This window comes from Lissotriton vulgaris, chromosome 1_1, assembly GCF_964263255.1.
Source record: "Lissotriton vulgaris chromosome 1_1, aLisVul1.2, whole genome shotgun sequence".
NCBI classification, from domain to species: domain Eukaryota; kingdom Metazoa; phylum Chordata; class Amphibia; order Caudata; family Salamandridae; genus Lissotriton; species Lissotriton vulgaris.
In genome coordinates this window covers 1517119206-1517140609 of record NC_141685.1, presented here as the reverse complement: position 1 = coordinate 1517140609, position 21404 = coordinate 1517119206, and the positions used below count along the sequence as shown (strand labels likewise).

At 44.9% G+C, this 21404-nt stretch overlaps 1 protein-coding gene across 2 annotated transcripts in view; it reads left to right on the top strand.

Annotated features, from left to right (window-relative positions):
- The window catches only part of MOV10L1 (Mov10 like RNA helicase 1), a 1040774-nt gene that overhangs the window by 898031 nt on the left and 121339 nt on the right, over positions 1-21404 (top strand). For both annotated transcript variants that reach the window (XM_086967454.1, XM_086967456.1), the window contains exon 24: positions 12895-13035. In XM_086967454.1, the coding sequence (XP_086823580.1) occupies positions 12895-13035 (141 nt within the window). The remainder of the gene's footprint in view (positions 1-12894; positions 13036-21404) is intronic.

Sequence of the window (21404 nt, the reverse complement as noted above, 5' to 3'; positions counted from 1 at the left end):
ATTGTCTTGAGGAACGGCGTGGTAGCAAGTTTTTAGTTAAACTCTGTTTTAACAAGCATTTGCAATGCAATAGGTCTCGCATTTACGCAAGTTTAAGCTATTAACATTGTAAATGACAATGCCTTTTATTTGTGTTTTAAGAACGAAAACCAAAAAAAGGCAGTTATTTGCAATGTCAATAGCTCAAGCTTGCGTAAATACGGGACCTATTGTATTGCAAATGCTTGTTGTAAATTGGGACCACTTCTGCCCCCTTCCACGACGCTGGGACTGGGGCACCACTAGCTATGGCGTTTGACAGTAGTAAAATGTAGCGAGCCCAGCTGGAAATATCTCATAGAAATAAATCCCCCGGGCTTTGGACTCTTGAGTTCGACCTAAAGAGGACTTAATCTCACCCAAAGTAAAACATGTGTTATTCTTAGGCTGGCTAAAAAAACAACATCCTCCGTTAGTGGTGTCTCCCCAGGGTCTGAATAGAGCTTCCAAAAATAGTCAAACCGTGCCTGTCCTGTGATGTAATTGTGTGGTGGTTGTGCTCCTGATTGGTTACCGCAAGTGACTAGGGATCAGAAAGATTTAGAAACGTTCACTACACATGCTTCCTTTAATTGCTGCCACCTGGATTCGTCCCACACCCGTCTTGCATGGTGCAAAGTTGACTTATAACGTTTCCTAGAGGGTTTTGATTAGAGAGCTGTCCTTGGCTTTAATGCGTTTGCAATCCTTTGTGTACCACGAGGCTGTCCCCCAACCCCGTTTGGAATGTTTGACCTTCGGTCTGTCCTCACGACAATGAATTTAGAGCTGAGTCGATCAAAGATGCGAAAATGGGCAAACTACTTTGACCGCTCCGCCGATTCTTGTGGCCAAATATTGAAGCTCAAGAGTGCCTTCTTCCAAATTGTTACTTAGCCCCGCCATATTCCAGGAAATTATTCTAAGCTACAGATGGGATCCAAAGCTAGGAAGCAATGCAGCACTTGGACTGGCTATTAGGAGCCTGGATCGGTGCATGGGGGTTGGTGTTTTTGCCAGAGTCTGACCCGCTAGAGCGGCTTGGGTGCCTGCCCTCTTCTGCTTCTTGAGATGTTACATCACCCCTCATTTATGCCGTCCTCTGTGCAACCAGTGAACTAACACTGGTAGTTGGATTAGTGGAGTATGGAGGGAGTGGTCTAACAAGCACGTACTCTTCCTCCAGAAGTCAGTCATTTGTCTCTAATTGGGAGTCTCCAATTGTCCCACCCGAGGCGGCGACTGAGTTATGATTTCGCTGTGCTTGTAGAATATATAGTTTAAACTGACTTAGGGAAGCATCGGGGGAACAGGTTCGATATTCTAGGGCGAGGAGATTTTCGGCCAGGTCTACCTTCTTGAATGTTAATTCAATACAGTTATAGGGTTGGTCAGGGGGATGTGCATCTTTTTGCCCTTGCAATATCGTAGCGTATCTAGGACCGGCATCCCCTGATGTGCAGGATCCAATGGATCACTTTATTGGTCAGTGCAACTTCTCCCTCATGCCCCACTCTACCTAGAAGTTTAGGAAAGTTGACCATATACATTTTTTGTGCTGCTGGGAGGTGAGGGGGAACTAATTAAGTTAGCTGTGTCCTGCCTTGTTTCGGTGGTGCTAGCTGCTGTTGCAAAGTTTCTCTATTTGCCCCTGAGTGTTTAAAGGGGCTATTCTCTGCCTTTGTTTGGGAGATAGATGATTTGGTTGACATGGTGATGGGGGTTGCTTGGGTGTGTGGAATTACTGCTGTAAATAAGGACGCCTGTGGGAGGGGCAGTCCCTTTCTAGTATACTAGACAGATGTGTGGTGGATCTGGTGTTGATTGGTTGGTTGACTAGTCTTTGGGCAGGCTCAATAGGCAGTAGAGGTCATAGGCCATTCTTTAGTAATTGCTATACTAACATTGTGAGGCCATCGATCATGGCTCTCATGGCCCCTACTTCTACACCTAGATCACTGATAAGCTGGTGAGTGCTTTGATTCTGACAACTAAGGACAAGTGCAGGTACAGATTTAGGGTTGACTGCCACATCAGGGCTTGATGGCTGGAATCACCCTTCAGGTCATCAATCAAATCCAAGAGGGGAGTAAACCTGTTGATACACTGGAGTGTAGACTCCGGCTGACTTACAAGACAACTAATAGAGTTTCTAGGAGGTGAGTGGACCCTCGCAGTGTGAATTGCTTCTTGATGGTTACTCGATAGGGTCCCCTTAGTTGAAATTCGCATAAACATATCCAGAATGACAGGTGGACCACTACAGCTGTTGGAGCTGATGGAAGGTTGACTAGCAGCAGAGCATGGAATGGAGACTGGCTCAGGGTCTAAGATGCCTTTACATTCATTGAGCAGGCAATCGATGCCTTCCAAAAAACGCAATTGTTGCCCTCCATAGTTTTTCTTTTCCCCATCCCTCCCTGCTAATAACAGGATGAGTTTGTGGGCCCGAACCTTGCCAGCGGTGACAGGTTACCAAACATGGGTAGTTATGAGCACCTAGGCAAACAGGATGGTATATACCACCAAGTAACTGTAACCCATCCAGTAAAACAATTTAAGAAACACAAATGATCAAAAGTCTTTTCAGTAGTCACATGGTAGTGTCGAAAATAGCACCTCTCCTGGTGGGCGAATGGCAGAGCTTGAGAAGGCAGTTATATGAAGGGGGCTCGAAAGTCTCACACAATGTCAGGCCATATAGTCCGTGCCGGGAAGCAGGTTGGAAAACAATTAGAAACTGGTTACAGGCCACCAAACAGACAGCCAGGAGAATCACAGTACCTTATGGAGCAGCTGTGACTCCTCATGAAGCCATTCCGCTTCCTGGCAATGACGGGCAACGATGGGCTGCCCTTGGCTATGGCTTCGCCCGGGCGCATCCTGCGCAGCAGGACCTCTTGCTGCTGGAAAGCACCTCCTGACACAAAAAGGATGACGCGGCCTGTAAACAGACGTTTCCTGGTGGAGCCCTTGCCCCGCTCTGCGAAGTGGAGTCCCGCACACCGGGGCTCCTGTGCTGCTAAAAAGTGCCTCCTGGCGCAAAAAGGATGGCGCGGCCTGGAAGCGACTATTTCCCGGTGGAGACTGGTGTCTGGAATCCTTGCCAGGCTCTGCAAAGTGGAGTCTAAAATCCTACTTTACAATGAAAGAGGATTTTAAATTGCAATTCATTTTAGACCAAACACGTTTACCTGCTCCACAAAATAATTTAGCACTTAATAAATGCAATTAGGTAACACAATGTTATCCAATGGGAGATAGGCCTTACCGTAGTGAAAAGTAAATGTAGATGTTTTTCACTACCAGGACATGTAAAACTTAAAAACACATATCCTATTTTTTTTACACACAATGCACCATGCCCTGTGTGCTGTTTGGGGTCCACTTTAGTGGTGCTTATACGTATTAAAAGGGACTTTTTAGACCTGGATAAAGTTATATTTTGCCATGTCGAATTGGCAGTTTAAAACTGCACTACAGGCTGCATTGGCAGGCATGGGACATGTTTTAAAAAAGGTACTTGTAGTGGGTGGCGCCATGTGTGCTGCTGCCCACCAGTAGGTGTATGTCTATAAGCCCTGTGTACCCATGGTACCATATATGAGGGACTTAAAAGTACATTATATGTACCAATCAGGTGTAAGCCAATTGTACCATGTTTGAGGGGGAGATCACAAGCACTTTAGCACTGATTAGCAGTGGTAAAGTACACGGAGTCTTAAACCCCAACAGAAACCGGTTTAGAAACAGGTGGGGTGAAAGCTTAAAGTTTGGGGGTGACCCTGCAGAGAAGGCCAAGTCCAATAGGCACATATTACTTTGCGAAGGTATCTGTCATTTCTAGTGCATCTATGACGAGTCGCTCCAAATAGTCTTATCAAGGAAGGAACAAACCACTCCCTGTAGGCCAACCAGTCCAAAAATGTGCCCGTCTTCTCCCCCCTTTCATAGACTCGATGCTGAGACTATAACTAGGCGTGGTGTGCTGAGTCTAGTAGTTTGGCTCTGGAATTATTTTCACATCTGTCCCTTAAGTTACTCAGTTTACCTATCTTGCGTAGTGTCCCTTCCTCCACAGTAGGACATTGAGAACCTTTTTATCACTGTTTTGAACACTTTCCACAGTGAAGTCTGTGAGGGCTCAGAGCCATCATTATGATCAAAGTGCTCTCCTATGCTGCCTCCAAGCATATCTGTAAATCATTCATCACATAACCACTAGGCTGTCATAAGCCACACCTCACTGAGCCGGTGGGTGCACCTCTGAGACATAGTTCTATGGGGATCATGATTCGAGAGTCGCTGGAGAAGGTTATCCACCTGTGTAATAATGGAAACCTCAGCAGCTGAATTGAAGCTGATTGCGAGTTGTGTGTGTTAGAGTAGGAGGTAAATTGTCATTCCTGTGCATGCCATTGGCATCATGTGTCAATTAGGCCCAGGGGGTTGCCCAATCAATCTGATCTTGATCGGCGCACTGTGGAGATGCTATATATGTCCAGTGTGAGGGGCCTCACAGAACTAATGTCTTCTCCCGCAATTGTTTTCCCAGGTAGCACACAACAATAGAGCAGAGATGTGTTTTTGTGTATCCTCTTACAACCTCAAAGGCAGGTAAATGCTAAAAAAGTGTCCATGCTTATTCCCCACGTGCCCCCAGATACTGTCTCAATGGATCAGTCTGTACATCAGAGTGAGTGAAAGGGAAGGTCTTTCCCAAGAAGATGGCCACATGCCATGAGCCCCATGTGGAACCAGAGTAAAACACTCATGTGTTGCCATGTCTACCAAAAAAGTTGCATTTGGTGCCCATTAGGTGGGTTTCTTGTAGTAGAAGATGTCTGGGGCATGTTGCTAAAGTATGTCATCACTGCACCCCTCTTGATTTTATTATTCAATCCATTTACAATCCATAAGATGATGGACATTATGCGTGCTGCGAAGGTTACGTGCAGTGTTATTGTGGGCCTAAATAATGGTTCCAAAATGCATGTTGTTGGTGGGGAGGGCACTTTAATATACATCTTTTTGCAGTGCCAACAAGGTTTTTGGGGGCATCTGTCTGGAGGTTTACACCTGTAGCCAAAATAAACATTGTGTGCCTTAACTTGAGGCATGCAACTGGGCTGCAACCCAAATGAAATGTTCCCCCTTGCCCCAGTTCCACCTTAAGAAACAGTAGGTGTTTAGCCTCATTAACTATAGAGTATCTGTGAAAACTCACAACCGATTTTTGTTAGTGTACCCCCTTTTCACCCGCAGCAATATCATAAAGGAACGTGTCAACATCTGCACTCATTGGTTTAACATTTAGGGTAGTGTAGGGGTGAGAGTAGTGTGGGTAGCTAGTAGTGTTTTAGGGTTTAGGGTAGTGTAGGGGTGAGAGTAGTGTGGGTAGCATAGTTGTGTTTTAGGGTTTAGGGCAGTGTAGTGGTGGGAGTAGTGTGGGTAGCGTAGTAGTGTTTTAGGGTTTAGGGTAGTGTAGGGGTGGGAGTAGTGTGGGTAGAGTAGTAGTGTTTTAGGTTTTAGAGTAGTGTCGGGTGGGAGTAGTGTGGATAGTGTAGTAGGGTTTTCGGGTTTAGGGTAGTGTTGGGGTGGGAGTAGTGTGGGTAGCGTAGTAGTGTTTTAGGGTAGTGTAGGGGTGAGAGCAGTGTGGGTAGCGTAGTCGTGTTTTAGGGTTTAGGGTAGTGTAGGGGTGGGAGTAGTGTGGGTAACGTAGTAGTGTTTTAGAGTAGTGTAGGGGTGAGAGTAGTGTGGGTAACGTAGTAGTGTTTTAGGGTTTAGGGTTGTGTAGGTAGCGTAGTAGTGTTTTAGGGTAGTGTAGGGGTGGGAGTAGTGTGGGTAGTGTAGTAGTGGTTTAGGGTAGTGTAGGCGTAGGAGTAGTGTGGGTAGTGTAGTGTGGTAGTGTTTTGGGTTGGGGTAGTGTTGGGGTGGGAGTAGTGTGTTGTGTAGGGGTAGGGATGTCACTTAACTTGCATACTTTTACCACAAGTATGGCTTTACCACGCATGCCTTTGCGTTGTAATAGCATGCGTAGTAAAGGTATACTCGTGGTAAAAGTATGCGATGTAATGGTATGCGATGTCATTGACATTGCGTAGTAATACCCGCGTTGTAATGGCATGCGTGATATTACTATGCGATGTATTGACATACATTCGTCTCTGTAGCATTTTGAATTGCTTTCTTTGACAGTCTTAATGACAAAACATTGCAGTGATCAATGCGTGATAAGATCAGCATGTGTACTACTGTCCTCTGTGTTCTCTCCAATAGCAGTGATAACCTTTTCTGCAGCATTAGGTAGCAAAACATAAGGGTCAAATGGCATTCATTTGTTGGGTAAATGATAGTGTTGTATCCTTAATGACCGCAACATTCTTTACTGCATCTTTGAGTTTTGAGGCAGGCGCTAATTCACTCAACCCCCCACTCAGATGACCAAATCAAAGTAGCTCCTCCAAACAGCAATGTCTGTGTCTTGTCCCCATTCAGTTTGAATGTATAGATCCCGATCAATTCTGCAGCAGTTTTAAACAGTCTTAGAAGCTCTGTGTTGGACACATCAAAATCGTTAGTGAGTGAAACTACAGTGTTTGTGTCATCAGATGACATCAGAACGAAACCATATCTTGACTGCCTGTGACCGATTGAATAAAAATCATCTAGCACTTGAAATCTAGATCACAAATGACAAACTCATTGAGCATGTCACATCGCTTTCTACCCAGGACTGTGGCATGATAGAAGCTTCTAAGAAAGTGTTACATACTTTCATACATTATGGAGCTATTGCCTGCCTTGCCAGTTTGAATTTTGAGGCTAGGCAGGGGTCATTAGGAGATCACAATTCAGTCATGCTTATATAGCTCTTTACCTCTTCCTCACTCAATGCTAGGAAAGAGTTTAGTGTTTATGCAGTTAGTCCTCCCTTATACAAAAGTAGTGAATTGTTAATATTGTTTCGTCAAAAAGGGAAGCCATTGAGTTTCAAAGCTGTATGGATTACTCTGTACATGCAAAATTTAATAAAAGGTGCTTTACAACCTTAAAAACCTCTCTTCAAGAGTTTTCTGCAGTCTGTATAGGTCTTAACTGGTTACAAAAGGCCTTATACATTTTCACTTCAGTGGAGTATAATTGCTTCAGTTCTGAACTGCAGTCAGTTCTTAAGTGCCTTTCAACTCCCTCAAAACAACGTTTTACTAATACTGCATCTAAAGAATGCCATGGGGCCGGGACTCCCTTTTCGAACACACTATCTTTCTTTAGCGAGCTCTACTCAATGATAAAAGGGATCTCTGAATTGTCTATGCAGGGAATAGCTATTGTGTTACTACATCGATCTTGCTAATGCAAAGATTCTGTCCAGTAAATTACCAGCTTGGTGTGGTGGTCGCTGGGCTAGCTTCCTCAGTCATAAAGCTTTTAAAGACTAACCATAAGTTAAAATTGATAAGGTGTTTTTTAGCAAAACGCAAAATTAGGATAGTATAGAGGCATTTGATATTAATGTGCTGATATTTGTGCAAATTAGTGACTTCCCATATTTATGAATAGTAGGCTGCAAATCGTTTGAAAGTAGCACTGCTTAGAAAAGTGGTTTGACAAACAATGTGCTGATGCATGCTTTTCATTGCTAAATTCTTAACCTTTTAGTGATCATGTTTTATTAAATAAATGTTAAACATGGCGATGCAAATGTTTCTTCCTATACCGAGAAGAACCCAACAATGGTTGTTTAGAAGTTAATATTTAGTAAATTATGCTGAATTGATCACATGGAATTAGCACATAAATTGACTTTGGTTTCCATTTGTGTGAAAGGATGTTTAAAATAAAGAAAACTTGTATTTGGATTCCGAAATAACAAAGTTATATGTTTAAAGATTACTGACTGAACACTATGGTATCTCGTGTGTAAAACAGAGGAGTGTACCTGTTCCCAGGAAGAACACTCAAAGATGATTGGACGAGAGGCGGAGAAAATGCAACATTAACTGCAGCATTGATTTTGACCATTTATAATAGAACGTGTTCCTAGAGCAGGTTAATGCCATTTTATGCATAATTTAGTTTTTCTACCTTCTTGCTTCCTCTATTATTTTATTAGAAGACCCTTTTCCGTCAACTGAAATGCTTGAGTTAGAAAACCCTCCACTATCATAAGCTGACTTCACGCTCCGTGTTCACAGACTGGTAAATGTTGCCACTCATTCTACTCTCACAGATATAAAGGTTAGATACGTGGGGCTGTTGATGTGAATAGGCCATGCTCACTCCTCCTACCGTGGCTACGGAGGAGGGTGCTAGTTATGCTGAGGTGTTGCGTAAGGCGGCCAAGGCCCCACACCTCATGCTCCCTACTGTGGCCGTCAGGACTAACCTCCTGACGGAAGTGCTTCAGTCAACAGCTACTTCTGCGGAGCCTCTGCTTCCCTTCAATGAAGCACTTTCTGACGTTCTTTTGGGCGCTTGGTCCAGGCCCACCACAGGGGCTCCTGAGGGTAGGAACGTGGCCCATTGCCATCGCCCGGCTCCGGGTGACCGCTTTTTTCTCTCCCAACACCCCACCCCGTTGTCCAAGCCTCTGCCTTCCCTTCCGCCCCACCGGATAGGTAATCCAATAAACTGGATCACTTCGGAAAGAAGATTTTTTCTTACGCCAGTTCTGCGCTGCGGTCCGTGAACACCTCATACCTCGGCCATTATTCCCACTCTCTGTGGGATACGGTGGCGTAAGTGCTGCCTCAGTTGTCGGAGGAGGCCCGGACAGCGCTCTCCCAAACTATTGCAGAGGGGAGAGACGCAGCTAAGTTCATGATTTGTTGTGGCCTAGACATCGCCAACTCACTGGGCGCAGATAGATTGCAACAACGGTGGCGATACGACGCCATGCCTGGTTGAGGACAACTGGATTTTTCAGGGGGTGTCCAAAACACACTTATGGACATGCCTTTTGATGGCCTTCGCCTCTTCGGCGACAAAGCAGACAGCGCGTTGGAGCGGTTTAAGGACTCACGGTCTACGGCCAATTCCTTAGGACTCTCGGCAGTCCGCCCTCCTCCGCCTTCTGCTTTTCGCTCCTTCTGTGGTACCAGAAGGGGCACCCTGCAGCGTGTCCAACAGAGCCACAAGCCTTCACAGCAGCAATCCCAGTGCGGCCGCAGACGCGGGTTCCGCCGTGGCAGACCAAGGGGCCAGCGGGTGGAACAGTCCACCTCCCCCGGCCACCACTGCCTCCAAACCTTCCTAGTCCTTACTTTCAGGCCCATCAAACGCCAGTGGGCAGAAGGCTTCGCCATCACCTCCCCCACTGGCGCACCATCACTTCAGACACGTCGGTTCTAGCGATAGTCCGAAGGGGCTATTCCCTCCCCTTTGAGACTACCCCTCCAGCCATGCCACCTCGGTGCCACCGCATTTCACTTGGTGCTAATTCAGCAGGAAGTTGCAGCCCTCTTGGCCAAGGGGGCCATCAAGCACGTTCCGATGCCAGAAGTAGGTCTTGGTTGCTAGTCTCACTACTCTCTGGTACCCAAGAAGGACAAGGGCCTGCATCCTATTTTGGACCTCCGGAAAGTCAATGGCTTCCTCCACAAAGAGAAGTTCAAGATGCTCACTCTGGCTCAGTTCTTGTCTGCTCTCGATCCACAAGACTGGATGGTAGTGCTGAGCTTGCAGGATTCTTATTTTCACGTCCCAGTTCTGCAGGCCCACCGGCATTACCTGCGGTTCACGGTAGGCCACAAGCATTTTCAGTTCATTGTGCTCCCTTTTGGCCTTACCAGCGCCCCTTGGGTGTTCACGATAGTGATGGCGGTAGTCGCCGCTCATCTGCGCAGGTCAGGGGTTTCAGTGTTCCCTTATCTCGAAGACTGGTTGTTGAAGGCGGGCTCTCCCCAGGCAGTCATCTTCCACCTCGAGACTTCTGCCGACCGCCTGCATTTGCTGGGGTTCTCCATCAACGTGCCGAAGTCGCACCTGATTCCCTCTCAGAATCTCCTCTTTATCGGAGCGGTTTTAGATACGGCACGGTTTTGGGTTTATCCTCTCTAACAGTGAGTTCTGGATATTCGGGCTCTGATTCCGATCTTTCAGCCCTTGACCCGGATTTCAGTCAGAGTAACTGAGAATGCTGGGCCTCATGGCCTCCTGTATCCTGCTGATCAATCATGCCAGATGGCGTATGAAAGCTCTGCAGGGGGACCTGAAGTTCCAGTGGGCGCAGTATTAGGGGAACCTGTCCCATCATGCCCAGATCTCGAGGGCACTGCACAACAGTTGCAGTTATGGCTCACGAACCAGCATTGGCTCGTCGGCAGATCCTTCTCCTTTCCCCAACTGGAGTTTACAGTGGTGATGGATGATTCCCTCCAGGGATGTGGCGGCAACATGGGAAAGGTGGAGATCAGAGGTCTCTGGTCGCCGGTGGAGTCCAAGCTCCATATCAACCTTCTGGAGCTTCTGGCGATCTGCCTTGCACTGAAGGCATTCCTTCTCTCTGTCAAGGGGAGAGTAGTGTAGGTGTTCACAGACAACACCACCGCCATGTGGTACTGCAACAAAAAGGGCGGGGTGGGGTTGTGGACCCTATATCAGGAGGATCTGCGTCTCTGGACATGGCTGAATCATCAGGGCGTTTTCCTGGTGGTTCAACACTTGGCAGGTTCTCTAAATGCCAGGGCGGAAAAACTCAGCCGCAGGTGCATGATGGATCACAAATGGCGTCTTTCCTCTGCAGTGGTGCAAGGTATCTTTCAGCAGGGGGGAGAGCCTTGGTTAGATCTATTCTCCTCCGAAGAGAAAGCGCAATATCATCAGTTCTACGCGTTGGAAATTCATAGGCGGCACTCGCTCGGCAACGCATTTTGTCGCGAGTGGAGTTGCGTTCTGAGTGCTGAAGAAGATCAGGCGCGACCAGGCAAAAGTCATCCTTGTGGCCCCGGACTGGGCTCGAAGAGTATGGTAGCCCGAGCTACTTAGTATTAGCATTGATCCTCCGATCAGACTGCCTCTTCGGGAGGATCTTCTGTCACAGCAGCAAGGGACGGTCCTCCACGCGAACCTGTCTGGCCTCCACCTCTTTGCGTGGAGATTGAGCGGTAGCAGTTGATTCCTTTCAACTTGCCTCCTGAAGTTTGTGATGTCATTCTGGCAGCCAGGCGTCCCTCCACTAAAGTGGTATACGCCTGCAGGTGGAACATATTTGTGGCATGATGCACATCAAAGGTTGTGGAATCCCTTTCTGCACCTCTTTCTGAAGTACTACAGTTCCTTTAGCCCAGCAGGGCTCTACTCTGGGCACTATCAAGGGCTATCTTCCTGCTATTGTGGCTTTTCTCAGGCTCCCTGATCAGCCCTCTCTTTTCGAGTCCCCTGTTGTAAATAGATTTCTCAAAGGCATTACACACCTTTTTCCTCCTATTCCTTTCGTGATGCCTCAGTCGGACCTCAACCTCGTTCTTACATACTAAAGTGCACTCCCTTTGAGCCCCTTCACAACTGTCCTCTTCGTCTCTTGACCTTGAAGACTACCTTCCTGGTGGCCATCACTTCCGCTAGGCGAGTGAGTGAGTTCCAGGCTCTTTCTTGTAAGCCTCCTTTCCCATGAGTCCATCCGGACAAGGTTGTGCTCAGGCCCAGTCCTTCCTGTTTGCCAAAAGTTGTTACGGCCTTTCACATTGTACAGTCTATTACCTTGCCCACCTTCTTTCCGCATCCTTCTAAGGAGGAAGAGAGGTTCCACCGTCTGTACCCAAAACGTGCGCTCTCCTTTTATCGCAACCGCACACAACAGTGCCGGGTGAATGACCAGCTCTTTGTTGGCTACGTTGGCACCAAGAAAGGTTGGGAGGTTTACAAGAGGACGATCTCCCGGTGGGTTGTCTTGTGTATCAAAGCCTGTTACTCGTTGGCTAAAAGTTAACCTCCGGTGAGACTGGGTGCTCATTTCACCAGAGCTACTGCAGCCACTACTGCATTGGGACGTGGTGTTCCCCTTTCAAGACATTTGTCAGGCAGCCCCGTGGGCCTCGCTGCACATGTTTACTAAGCATTATTGCCTGGCCAGCCAAGTCCGGTGAGACGGCTTCTTTGGCCGTTCTATTCTCCGTGACTTTCTGGTGTGATCTTGGTTTGCAGACCCACCACCCAAGGTTGGTTTTGCTGGGGTATCTTTTCTAAGGTAAGGAATCTATCACTATGTGTTTCTTTCAGATGAACAAGTTACTTACCTTCTGTACCAATATATCTGTAAGAAACATTAATAGTGATAGATTCCTTACCACCCCACCCATTCTCCCCTTTCTGCGAAATTATTTCTAGGGTTACGGTCATCCCTTTCACAGCCCTAGTTTCAATGCACCAGTGGTCAGTTTCTTGCATGGCTCTGGCGCTGAAAGTCCTGTAAAGAACTGAAGTCAGCCCGCGTGGGCGGGGTCTAAGTAGCGGCCGCAATGTCATCTCGGCGACCATGGCGCAAGCGACGGACGCGGATACGCACGACGCGACTTACCAACACACAGGGGTACTGCGGACAAAAACTTTCCGATTCAGTCAGACTCCTGAGGGTAATTCTAAGGTAAGGAATCTATCACTACTAATGTTTCTTACAGTTATATAGTTATCCGAAGGCAAGTACCTTGTTCTAGTATTGTGATAAGAATATTTTTAAGTACTTTTTTTATATGATGTCCTGGGTGAAAACAGTGTTCCTTTCTAAACTACCCAATGCAAATATTTTCCATCTCTTTTTCAGCACATGAATGTGGTAGCATTGGTAGAAGTAATATAGGTATTTTTGCTGTGAATAAAGTGTTAATCCTCTTGTGATACAAAGCACATATAGAATTGTTATATTTTTATTTCTAGGTGCGATCAAGTGAAGTACCATATGAAGAGGATACAAGATATATTTTGGGTTTCTTATCTAACCCTAAACGATTTAATGTAGCAATAACCAGGGCAAAAGCTTTGCTCATTGTGGTGGGGAATCCCCATGTCCTTGTTAAAGTAAGTACCAATCTATATCCAACAAGTCTGTTTTTAAAAATAAACATTGAAAGTTATGAAGTATTGGGACCTGAACCGATAAATATATATTCTCATGGCATTATGAGAGGCACCAGTAATTGCCCTTCTGAGGGGCCTTCTACTTTAAAAACACATACTAGGCTAGGATTCTTGAGATGCACACCTTTAGGATGACCTTGAAGCACAGTGTCTTAGGTTCTTCTGATGCAGGTTTTTCCAATGGTATGCTAGCAAAGCGTTATTTACATACAGAAAACATGTAGAATTTTTGGTTGCATAATTTACCACATTTGATGCTCAGCGGGTGGGCGTTATGTTGAAGAGGACTCATTCTTTCTGACATTTTTGGCAATAGATAATATTTAGCTTTCCATTTTATAACTGGGTACCCCTCCTCTAGCTTACCTTCTTCAATAATTGTGGGCTGTTCGCCTGATAAGAGACATGAGCAAAGTATTCTTCCTATATAAAAAACAATTTGGAAACCTAGATACAACTACGCCCCTGCTGACAACTGGCCATGACTACCAATATGAAGCTGGCTTTTCTTAGATTAGTCCACGTTCCGCCTCTGAGGAAATATAACACAGCTTTGGAAATGCATGCAAGGCCCTCTGGTGACTTCTATTTTCCTAAAGACACTTTGTTGCAGCCAGAATAGTTCTTCTGCCCACTGACTTCCTTATGCTAATGGTGGGATCCTACTTTTATAGTATGAAGGCAATATTCCACTTAAAAATTTCATTTTTGGGGACAGCAAGAACTGGATTTGTGACTGGGCTTAATGATCTTTTATGATTTATAAACTAATATTACAAATGACGTCTGAATTATGCATGCATTAAGTTGTGTAAAAGAACTACATTTATTAAATGTTTCTGTTTATTCAGATGGTAGCTGTTGCAGCAATTCAGCACACACCTGTCTCGCCCCGTTGTGGCCTACTGGGGCATGGTCAAGATGGGACTTATACATAAGTGACCAATAATTATTTACACCATAAAAAACAAATTGATCTATATTTAATAAGTGACACCGGTGTAGGGCAGTAAAATGGAACATACCCGGGTATATAAGTATAAGGATGAGCACTCTGTGACAATGGGACAGGATACAACACCAATGACATGTGACCCTCATAGTATGTCTAATACCCCCTTCACCGCCCTGGGTACGTTTGCCTTTGCTCCCAAATCTTTTCCCATTTCTTCGGGCAGCTTCTGTTTTGATAAATAGTAAGTATGGGTGAAATTTGCGCATTCCCGGTATGCAAATTTGTGCGAAAGCGTACTCGCGGTCCACAAAAACCGCAAACTTTTGCCAACTTGCGGATTTTTTTATTTTTGCGTGCGCGGGATTTTTTTCAGTGCAGCTACCGCGAAGTTACCCATGCGGTCATACATGGGCGCGGCCATCTTGTTTTCAGGGTTCGCGTTGCGTATTTCCGTTTCCGGGCGCTAGTTGCATGCTCGCGTTGTGCATTTCCTACATGCGGGCGCAATTGCGTGTTCGCGTCAGTTTTTTGCGTGCTCGCGGGGGAAATATTGCACGAACATACCCACGTGGTCGCAATGGGCGCGGCCATCTTGTTTTTCATTCATTGCTATGGTTCTGGGCAAGCTTTTTCAATCCTCCTTCAATCTTTGTAATCCTTTGTTTGTTTGAACGTTTTTAAAATCTTTTTTATTCATTATCACTCTATTTTTGTACATCTATATTTTGTGTTTTTTTCAACTTTTCGTTACTTTAAACTACTGTTTTTTAACTCTCTTTTCTTTTATTTACTTTTTCCCTATTCTTTCCTATTTTTTTTTCCTTTAACTGTCCAGGACCATGGCAAAGGGAGCCGGCAAAAACCTGAAGGGGAAGGGTCCCGCACCCCGTAGCCGGCTCCCTTGCGGGTGCTTAAGGGGGGAGGCTGTAAGTCCCAGGGAGATCTTCAGCGCTGTGGAGGTGGCCACACTGCTCTTCTTCGTGCAGCGCCACCTCTCCAAGACCATTGCGGCAGGCCCGGTACCGGGTACGGCCTTCGGGAGCGTCGCCAGCTATGGGGTAAGGTGTACCGGGCCATGTATCGGGAGTCTGGGGTCCGGCGCACCTACAACCAGGTGACGCACCGGTGGTCGGACATACTGGACCGGGAACACAATCTGCTAGACCTGCTTGGCGTGGAGATGCCTGGGCTTGGTGAGTACTAGTAGCTATTTAATCACTACTCTGTGTTATGATATTGCAAATATATATTTTTTCCGAAGAGCAAGAATGCTGCCCATTACATTGGAGGTAAATTATGTTTCAAAAGCGTCTGTGATTGCAGGTGCTCGCCTGCTCACTGGCGGTGCTACTATGCTTACTTGTTTTAAATTTTGTGCTCATTTGGCCTGAGTGATTATGTATGAGTGTACTTTACAGAACTGCGTAATGCTAGACTCTAGAGACTCAAGTCCAGTCCTTCCTTTGTACTCCTGCCACTAAGAAGAGATAGTGGTGGTGGATTGATAGTTTGAGTATATTATGACTAGTTATGTAGTAGGAAACCTTTTAGTGGTCTGCAATCATGGCGGACTGTGTCTGTCACTTCCCGTACTGCAGAGTGCTGCCTGCCAGTCCTAGTAGAACCGTTTTGTAGTTGGTTTAGTGAGTTACATAACTTTTCAAGTAGACGGTCCGCGAATCCAGCATTACTAATGTCATAGCAGACCACATCAGATCGGTCAATAAATTTAGTGCAATTATTGTCTATTTCCCCAAAATAATTTGTTATTGTTGTTTTGAAATGTTTGATTTGGTTGACAACAATTATCCATGTTTGTGTCTTTTTTTCATGTACATCAGCTCCTCCCAGGGGCAAGAGGACAGAGGAGGTAGCGGCGTCGGCCGAGCAGGAAGGTCAGGATCGGTCCACCGAGGGATCCTCTGCTGGCCCCAGTAAGTTTTCCTGTTAATATTTATACTTCCCTAACTCTACAGCACCTATTTATTCCAAACTTTCATCATAATTCTATTTTTTCCTAAATTGTATTTGATCTTCTTGTAGACTGTTTCCAAATTCTTATCCTGCCTCTACTATGACTCTTTTATTAGTCTGTCTGTGTAGCTACCTAAGGTTGCACAGTTGGCAAAAGGTGTTAAAACAAAACTCCTATTCAGCAATAGCTCTAGGCACTGAGTGCAGTCCTCTGGGTTGTCCATAATGTCTATTGAAGTCTTCTTTATGGTTATGCTTTGACAATTCCCAACAATAAAATGTCAATGGCCACTAAGAATAAGATACTAGTTTACTTTTTGATTGGATAGGAGGACATACTACTACTGTTGCAGGGACTATTCTGCACAAACAGAACTATGGACAAGAAATAGGGCATTGGTGATAATAGGCGCAGTTAGACTTTCCACATACCTCAGTCATAACAGAAGTTGAACCCCCAATCTCCTTACTGACTAGCTAGTGTGTCAGAGTCATTATTTAGCTCCCGAATGCAGCGATGATCCCTAATGATTATACAACCCAGAACATAAGACTACGGAGTCATAGTCCCGACCTCTCAGAGTCACAGACTCATGCTTGCAAATTGCAAATCCTTTCCCTCACTCACTCATGACCAAAAACCACAGAGTCTATGTAAGTTTTAAAGCTTTATTAAAAGTAAAACAACTAGCTCTATGTGTACTCTATATATTAAATTTCAATTGTGCATTATATGAAAACATTTATTACAATCAACTTCCTATAAGATAAACGGTGAACTCTTAAACTCAACAGTGGCTGATTTTACACATTAATTGTGGGAGAGCCCTCACCTGGTTGGAACTTAAAGTCTTGGTGGTGATGACGACGACTTTGAGTAACATATTGCTCTTGTTCGTAGAAGGGAAGCTTCTGTCTGTTATGTGAAAAATGGTGAGTGTTAAAAAGCAAGCATTCATCAGTTGTGCCAAAAAGTGTAGCATGTTATGGCTAAGCATAAATAAAAAAACACCCTCCGCTTACGAAAGGGGAATTTTCAGTTTAGACTAGAGTCACAAATAATTAAATGTGTTTATTTAGTAGCATATTTTTTCATTCCTAGACAAAATAGGGAGTGGTGTATATGGCATCTAAAAATATTAAATGTATTTTCTAGGCGTAACACCATCGGCACAGCCCACCACTAGTGCTGGGGCCAGAGCGGAGGTGGTCACTCCAGTGGCGGATGCGGTGCCAGCAGGAACTGCTGTGGGGGATGCCACGGTAGTGGCGGGCAGTGGTAAGCTATTATATTCCTTACTTATTGAGATTGCAGAGTAGGCTGGCTGCAGAGGTGTATATGTTGTACAGTACAAGTACACTTTACTGTTAAGAAGACTTACTAATTTAGAACTAAGTTTTTATCAACCAAGTAGAAGCCAGTCACCCTTAGCAATAGCATTAGCGGCGAGAGTTGACGAGTAACCAATGGCCTCCTCTAAATTTGACTTAAACTCAGCTGTGAAAGTTTTATCGAGAAGCCAAGTCAGATCAGAAATGAACTTGATGGATTGGATGAACGAAAAGGGAAAGAAGGGTGTAAGGAAGGACGAGCGAGTTAAATTAATGACTGGCAAAGAATGATACGTGTTTTTGAATGCAGGCGCAGGTGGCTGGGAATCTGATGCATGGCCAGTTGAAGGCTGAAGCAAGGATGGGTGGAAGGAGAAAGAAAAGAGGACTGCCTGGTTGGGTGAAACAGAAACTGTATGTGTGCGCAATACATCCTTTGGTTCAAATTCAAATGCAACTCAAGCACGGATGCATGGCTGGTGTTCTACAAAATCAAATAAAAAGTAAGGTTTGTCCAGTTGAGACATTAAGAAGAATGATTGACATTTACTTTGAATGGATGTATGCCTGGATGGACTATCTTCCTCATAGATAGCATAGGTGTATGTAGACAGAGTAGACAGTCACTGGATGAAGAGTGTTACTTTGAAGAGCATGTAACACTGCACGTCCGTGCCAGAGAAGCAAAGCCGAGGAAAGTAGAAGTTGTAATTTTTCACAATATTCCCTTGACTAAAAGTAGTTTGCCAGCACAGCATATATTGTGTATCTATTGTATAGTTCACATTATCAAGTCAAGTCACAACTCACAAGTGCCTTCCTCCGGCGATTACGGGGACCGCTCACTACCTCTGTTAATAATTTATTTTCAACTGTCATTCATGTGTGGCCTATCGGTGTTCACTCAATCAATAAAAACAAAGCACCAAAAGTCATCCCTTATATAAGCAAATATCCTGTGAAGGGATAGATGATCATATTATTTATCTTATTCATTTTCCTTTTGTAGTAGTCAGCGGCAGGGTAGGGTGAAAGTTAAATTATTTGAGCAGTAGCCGTTGTAACAGAGTATGGCCAGTGCCACCCGTAATAGAAAATTAAGAGCTTCACCACCTGCCTGTACTGGACTGGTAACAGTAACTCAAGTCTGCGTCATCATGGCTTGCGTCTGTTTTTCTTGGGTGCAAGCTGACTGCACTGGCATTATGCCAGCTTCTTCAAGTTTACATACTAATTTCGCTAAACAAGAGAGAAGAAGAAGACTGGTGTACTGTCTGAGTCTAATGTAGTGAGTCCATGTAGTGCTAGTAGAATTCCTGAAACTCCCACTAATGTTAGAGCAGAGGCCGACGAAGTGGGAGGTTAGATAGATAGATGCCACAAATGATGTACTGTGCTTGCAAGTTGCTAGTGCTACTGTGACACAACTTTCTGTTGAATTATTTTGTGTTAATCTTAAAGAGTATTGGTTACAGTATGTTTTTCTTTCTATATATAGATACTCCTTCTAAACTAACAAGGAAGAAGTTGGCTATCTGGGCCCGGCACCGGAAGCTGGAGGCAATTGTCGCCGAATATTGGCGGCTGGTGGCTCAGGAGTTGGAGTATGACTCGCAGTCGCAGTCAACATCGACGACAGCTGCATCCTCCTCCGCTGTCCCTGGGTCATACAGTCAGCGCAATCTTCCAGCGGTACGGCGCCGTGGTCCGGCAGCCACCCGCCGCCGCCGAGCAGCGAAAACAAGTACCTGCAAGGCGCGTATGCACCGATTGACCCTGCGGGTGGCCTACCTTGAACAGGAGGTGGCGAGGCAGAAAGCCCTGCTCAAGGACCTCCGGAGAGAGCTGCGTGACCACCTGGCCACAGGAGGACACTGCCGGCGAAAGTAGAGACTTTCCCTTCCCCCTTTTTTAAAGACTTTTGGGGGCGGTGGGAATTGGGCGTTGGGGTTTTTGGACTTTTGGGGACATTTGATTTTCGGACATTGGTTGGGGTTAGGGAAGGAGTGGGTCTGGTCTTGTGGGATAGTTTATTTTTGTTAGGGATCAAAATAATTATTTATTATCTACTTAAACATAGCATACCCGTTTTTACTGTTTTGTGGGGGAGGCGGGGGGGTTAACTGTACGTTTGTTTTCCTGAAACTTGACTGGCTGCTTGATTCAAATTGTCTAGTAATTGCCCAAATTTGTACAAAAGTGCCACTGAGAGAGTTAGTGAATTCAATTGTCCTACTACTTTACTAGTACTACCGTCAGTCTCTCCTCTCCTCCTACTCCATTATTCTTCCTCCCCCAAAATGCTTATCTTACCTGTGATTCGTGTTTGAGAATAGGGCTAGCCACAGGGCTGGCTGCATGGCAAATGGCGATTATGGTTGGCTATGGAATCCTGGACGGATGAAATGTCATCGTTGTGGTGGTGGTAGTAGTAGTGGTACACACTGTCAGTATCAGCATATGAAAAAAAAGGAAATGAAACATTGAGTGGCCTGAGAGGAGCATTAGAACAGTACAATAGATAGTACAGTACACAAGAACAGTGCCATAAATTGTAGCCTAAGCAATGCTAAAGTATTCCATCAAAAGTTAACTTCTAGTTGCGTGGAGTATGGCTACTACAAGAAATAGTACTGAAGGACTCGGCAGCGTAAGCATTCGTCACATGTAGGAGGAGGATGTTGCTGACGATGAATCCACTCGATGGCACACATTAAATTCTGATTTGATTTGCAAATACTCATGGGTGTGTGTCAAGCAGAATAAGAATATATCCTCTGATTCCTTGACCTGCCTTGAAAATGATTTTCTGTTGCTTTTGACCTTATCCTCCCCAGCAAGTGTGTGGAATTATTGTTGTAATTTAGTCACATCTCAATGAAAACCACACAGCCCGGGGGAAGAGGGTTAGGGTTTAAAAATTGGATAGGAATGGTTTTTTTTGGGAAAGTTTTGTGGAGGGAGAAAAAAAAAAACCAGCATGAACAAACAACAAATAAAGAAAAAGAAATCTTTGGATACGAAGATATCCATAAATCTTTTAAGGGACATAAAGGAAGTGCATTAATGAAGTTGTTTGCTAAATGGATGGTTAGGTTACTGAAAAGTAGTACTTACTACAACTTACTAACTACGAATAAACAATTTGACAGTACAGGGCTGCAGTAATTACTCAATTTCAATTGCCTATCTGCCCTCAGAGAGAATAAACACTCATTAGTGCATTAAATTAGTTTTAAAAATAGCAAAGAAACTTATCAAATAGCTGTAGGGATGAATTTGAAGCAGAGAGCAAACGCACAGAGTCGCACTCATAGAAGTTATCAACAAAAACATTATTTAAAAGATAAGGAGAAGTGAAGAGGATACTGTAACTGTATGTTGTAGTTGTCCTGTTCAATTTGGGAAGTTGCATGCATCCAGCCATTCCTCTTATTCACGGTACTCCTCCATTCCATCTGACGCTCCGTCGATCAATCTTGGTGACCACACTCTCCACTGCCTGCCTGGCGGATGCGGAATTACGGATTGCTATGGTAAGCCTGAGTTAATGTTTTTCCCATCGCACAGGATAAAAGCCGGCCTGTAATTGTCGATGGGAAAACAGGATATTAAAACCCCCCGGATGGAAAATATAAGGTACAGTGTGTAGTGCAAAAATAACACTTTCACTTTCAGAGGCGACAGTATTGCATACAAGCATCATTTCTAAAGTGCGTACTCTGAGTCTCCTTTTCAAGGATAACAATTAGCACACAGCAGGCCAAGGCCATGCAGACGGTCAAAACAGATCTAATTTTATACAGCAAGCCACATAGCTGCAATTTTACATGAACTGCTGTCTGGACTCTGGCATAACAACACTATACTGGCTCGACTAGACAGACATGTAGTTCTGCTGTGGTTGTTGTTGACTTGTTTACCTGTTTGCCTCTCACGAAATGGCCATAGTTCTTCCGTAAACAGTCGATGATGATCCATCCATCCATCCCAGTGAGTGACTGTAAAGATATTATGTGACTTTGATCATCAAGACTCATCATCATCA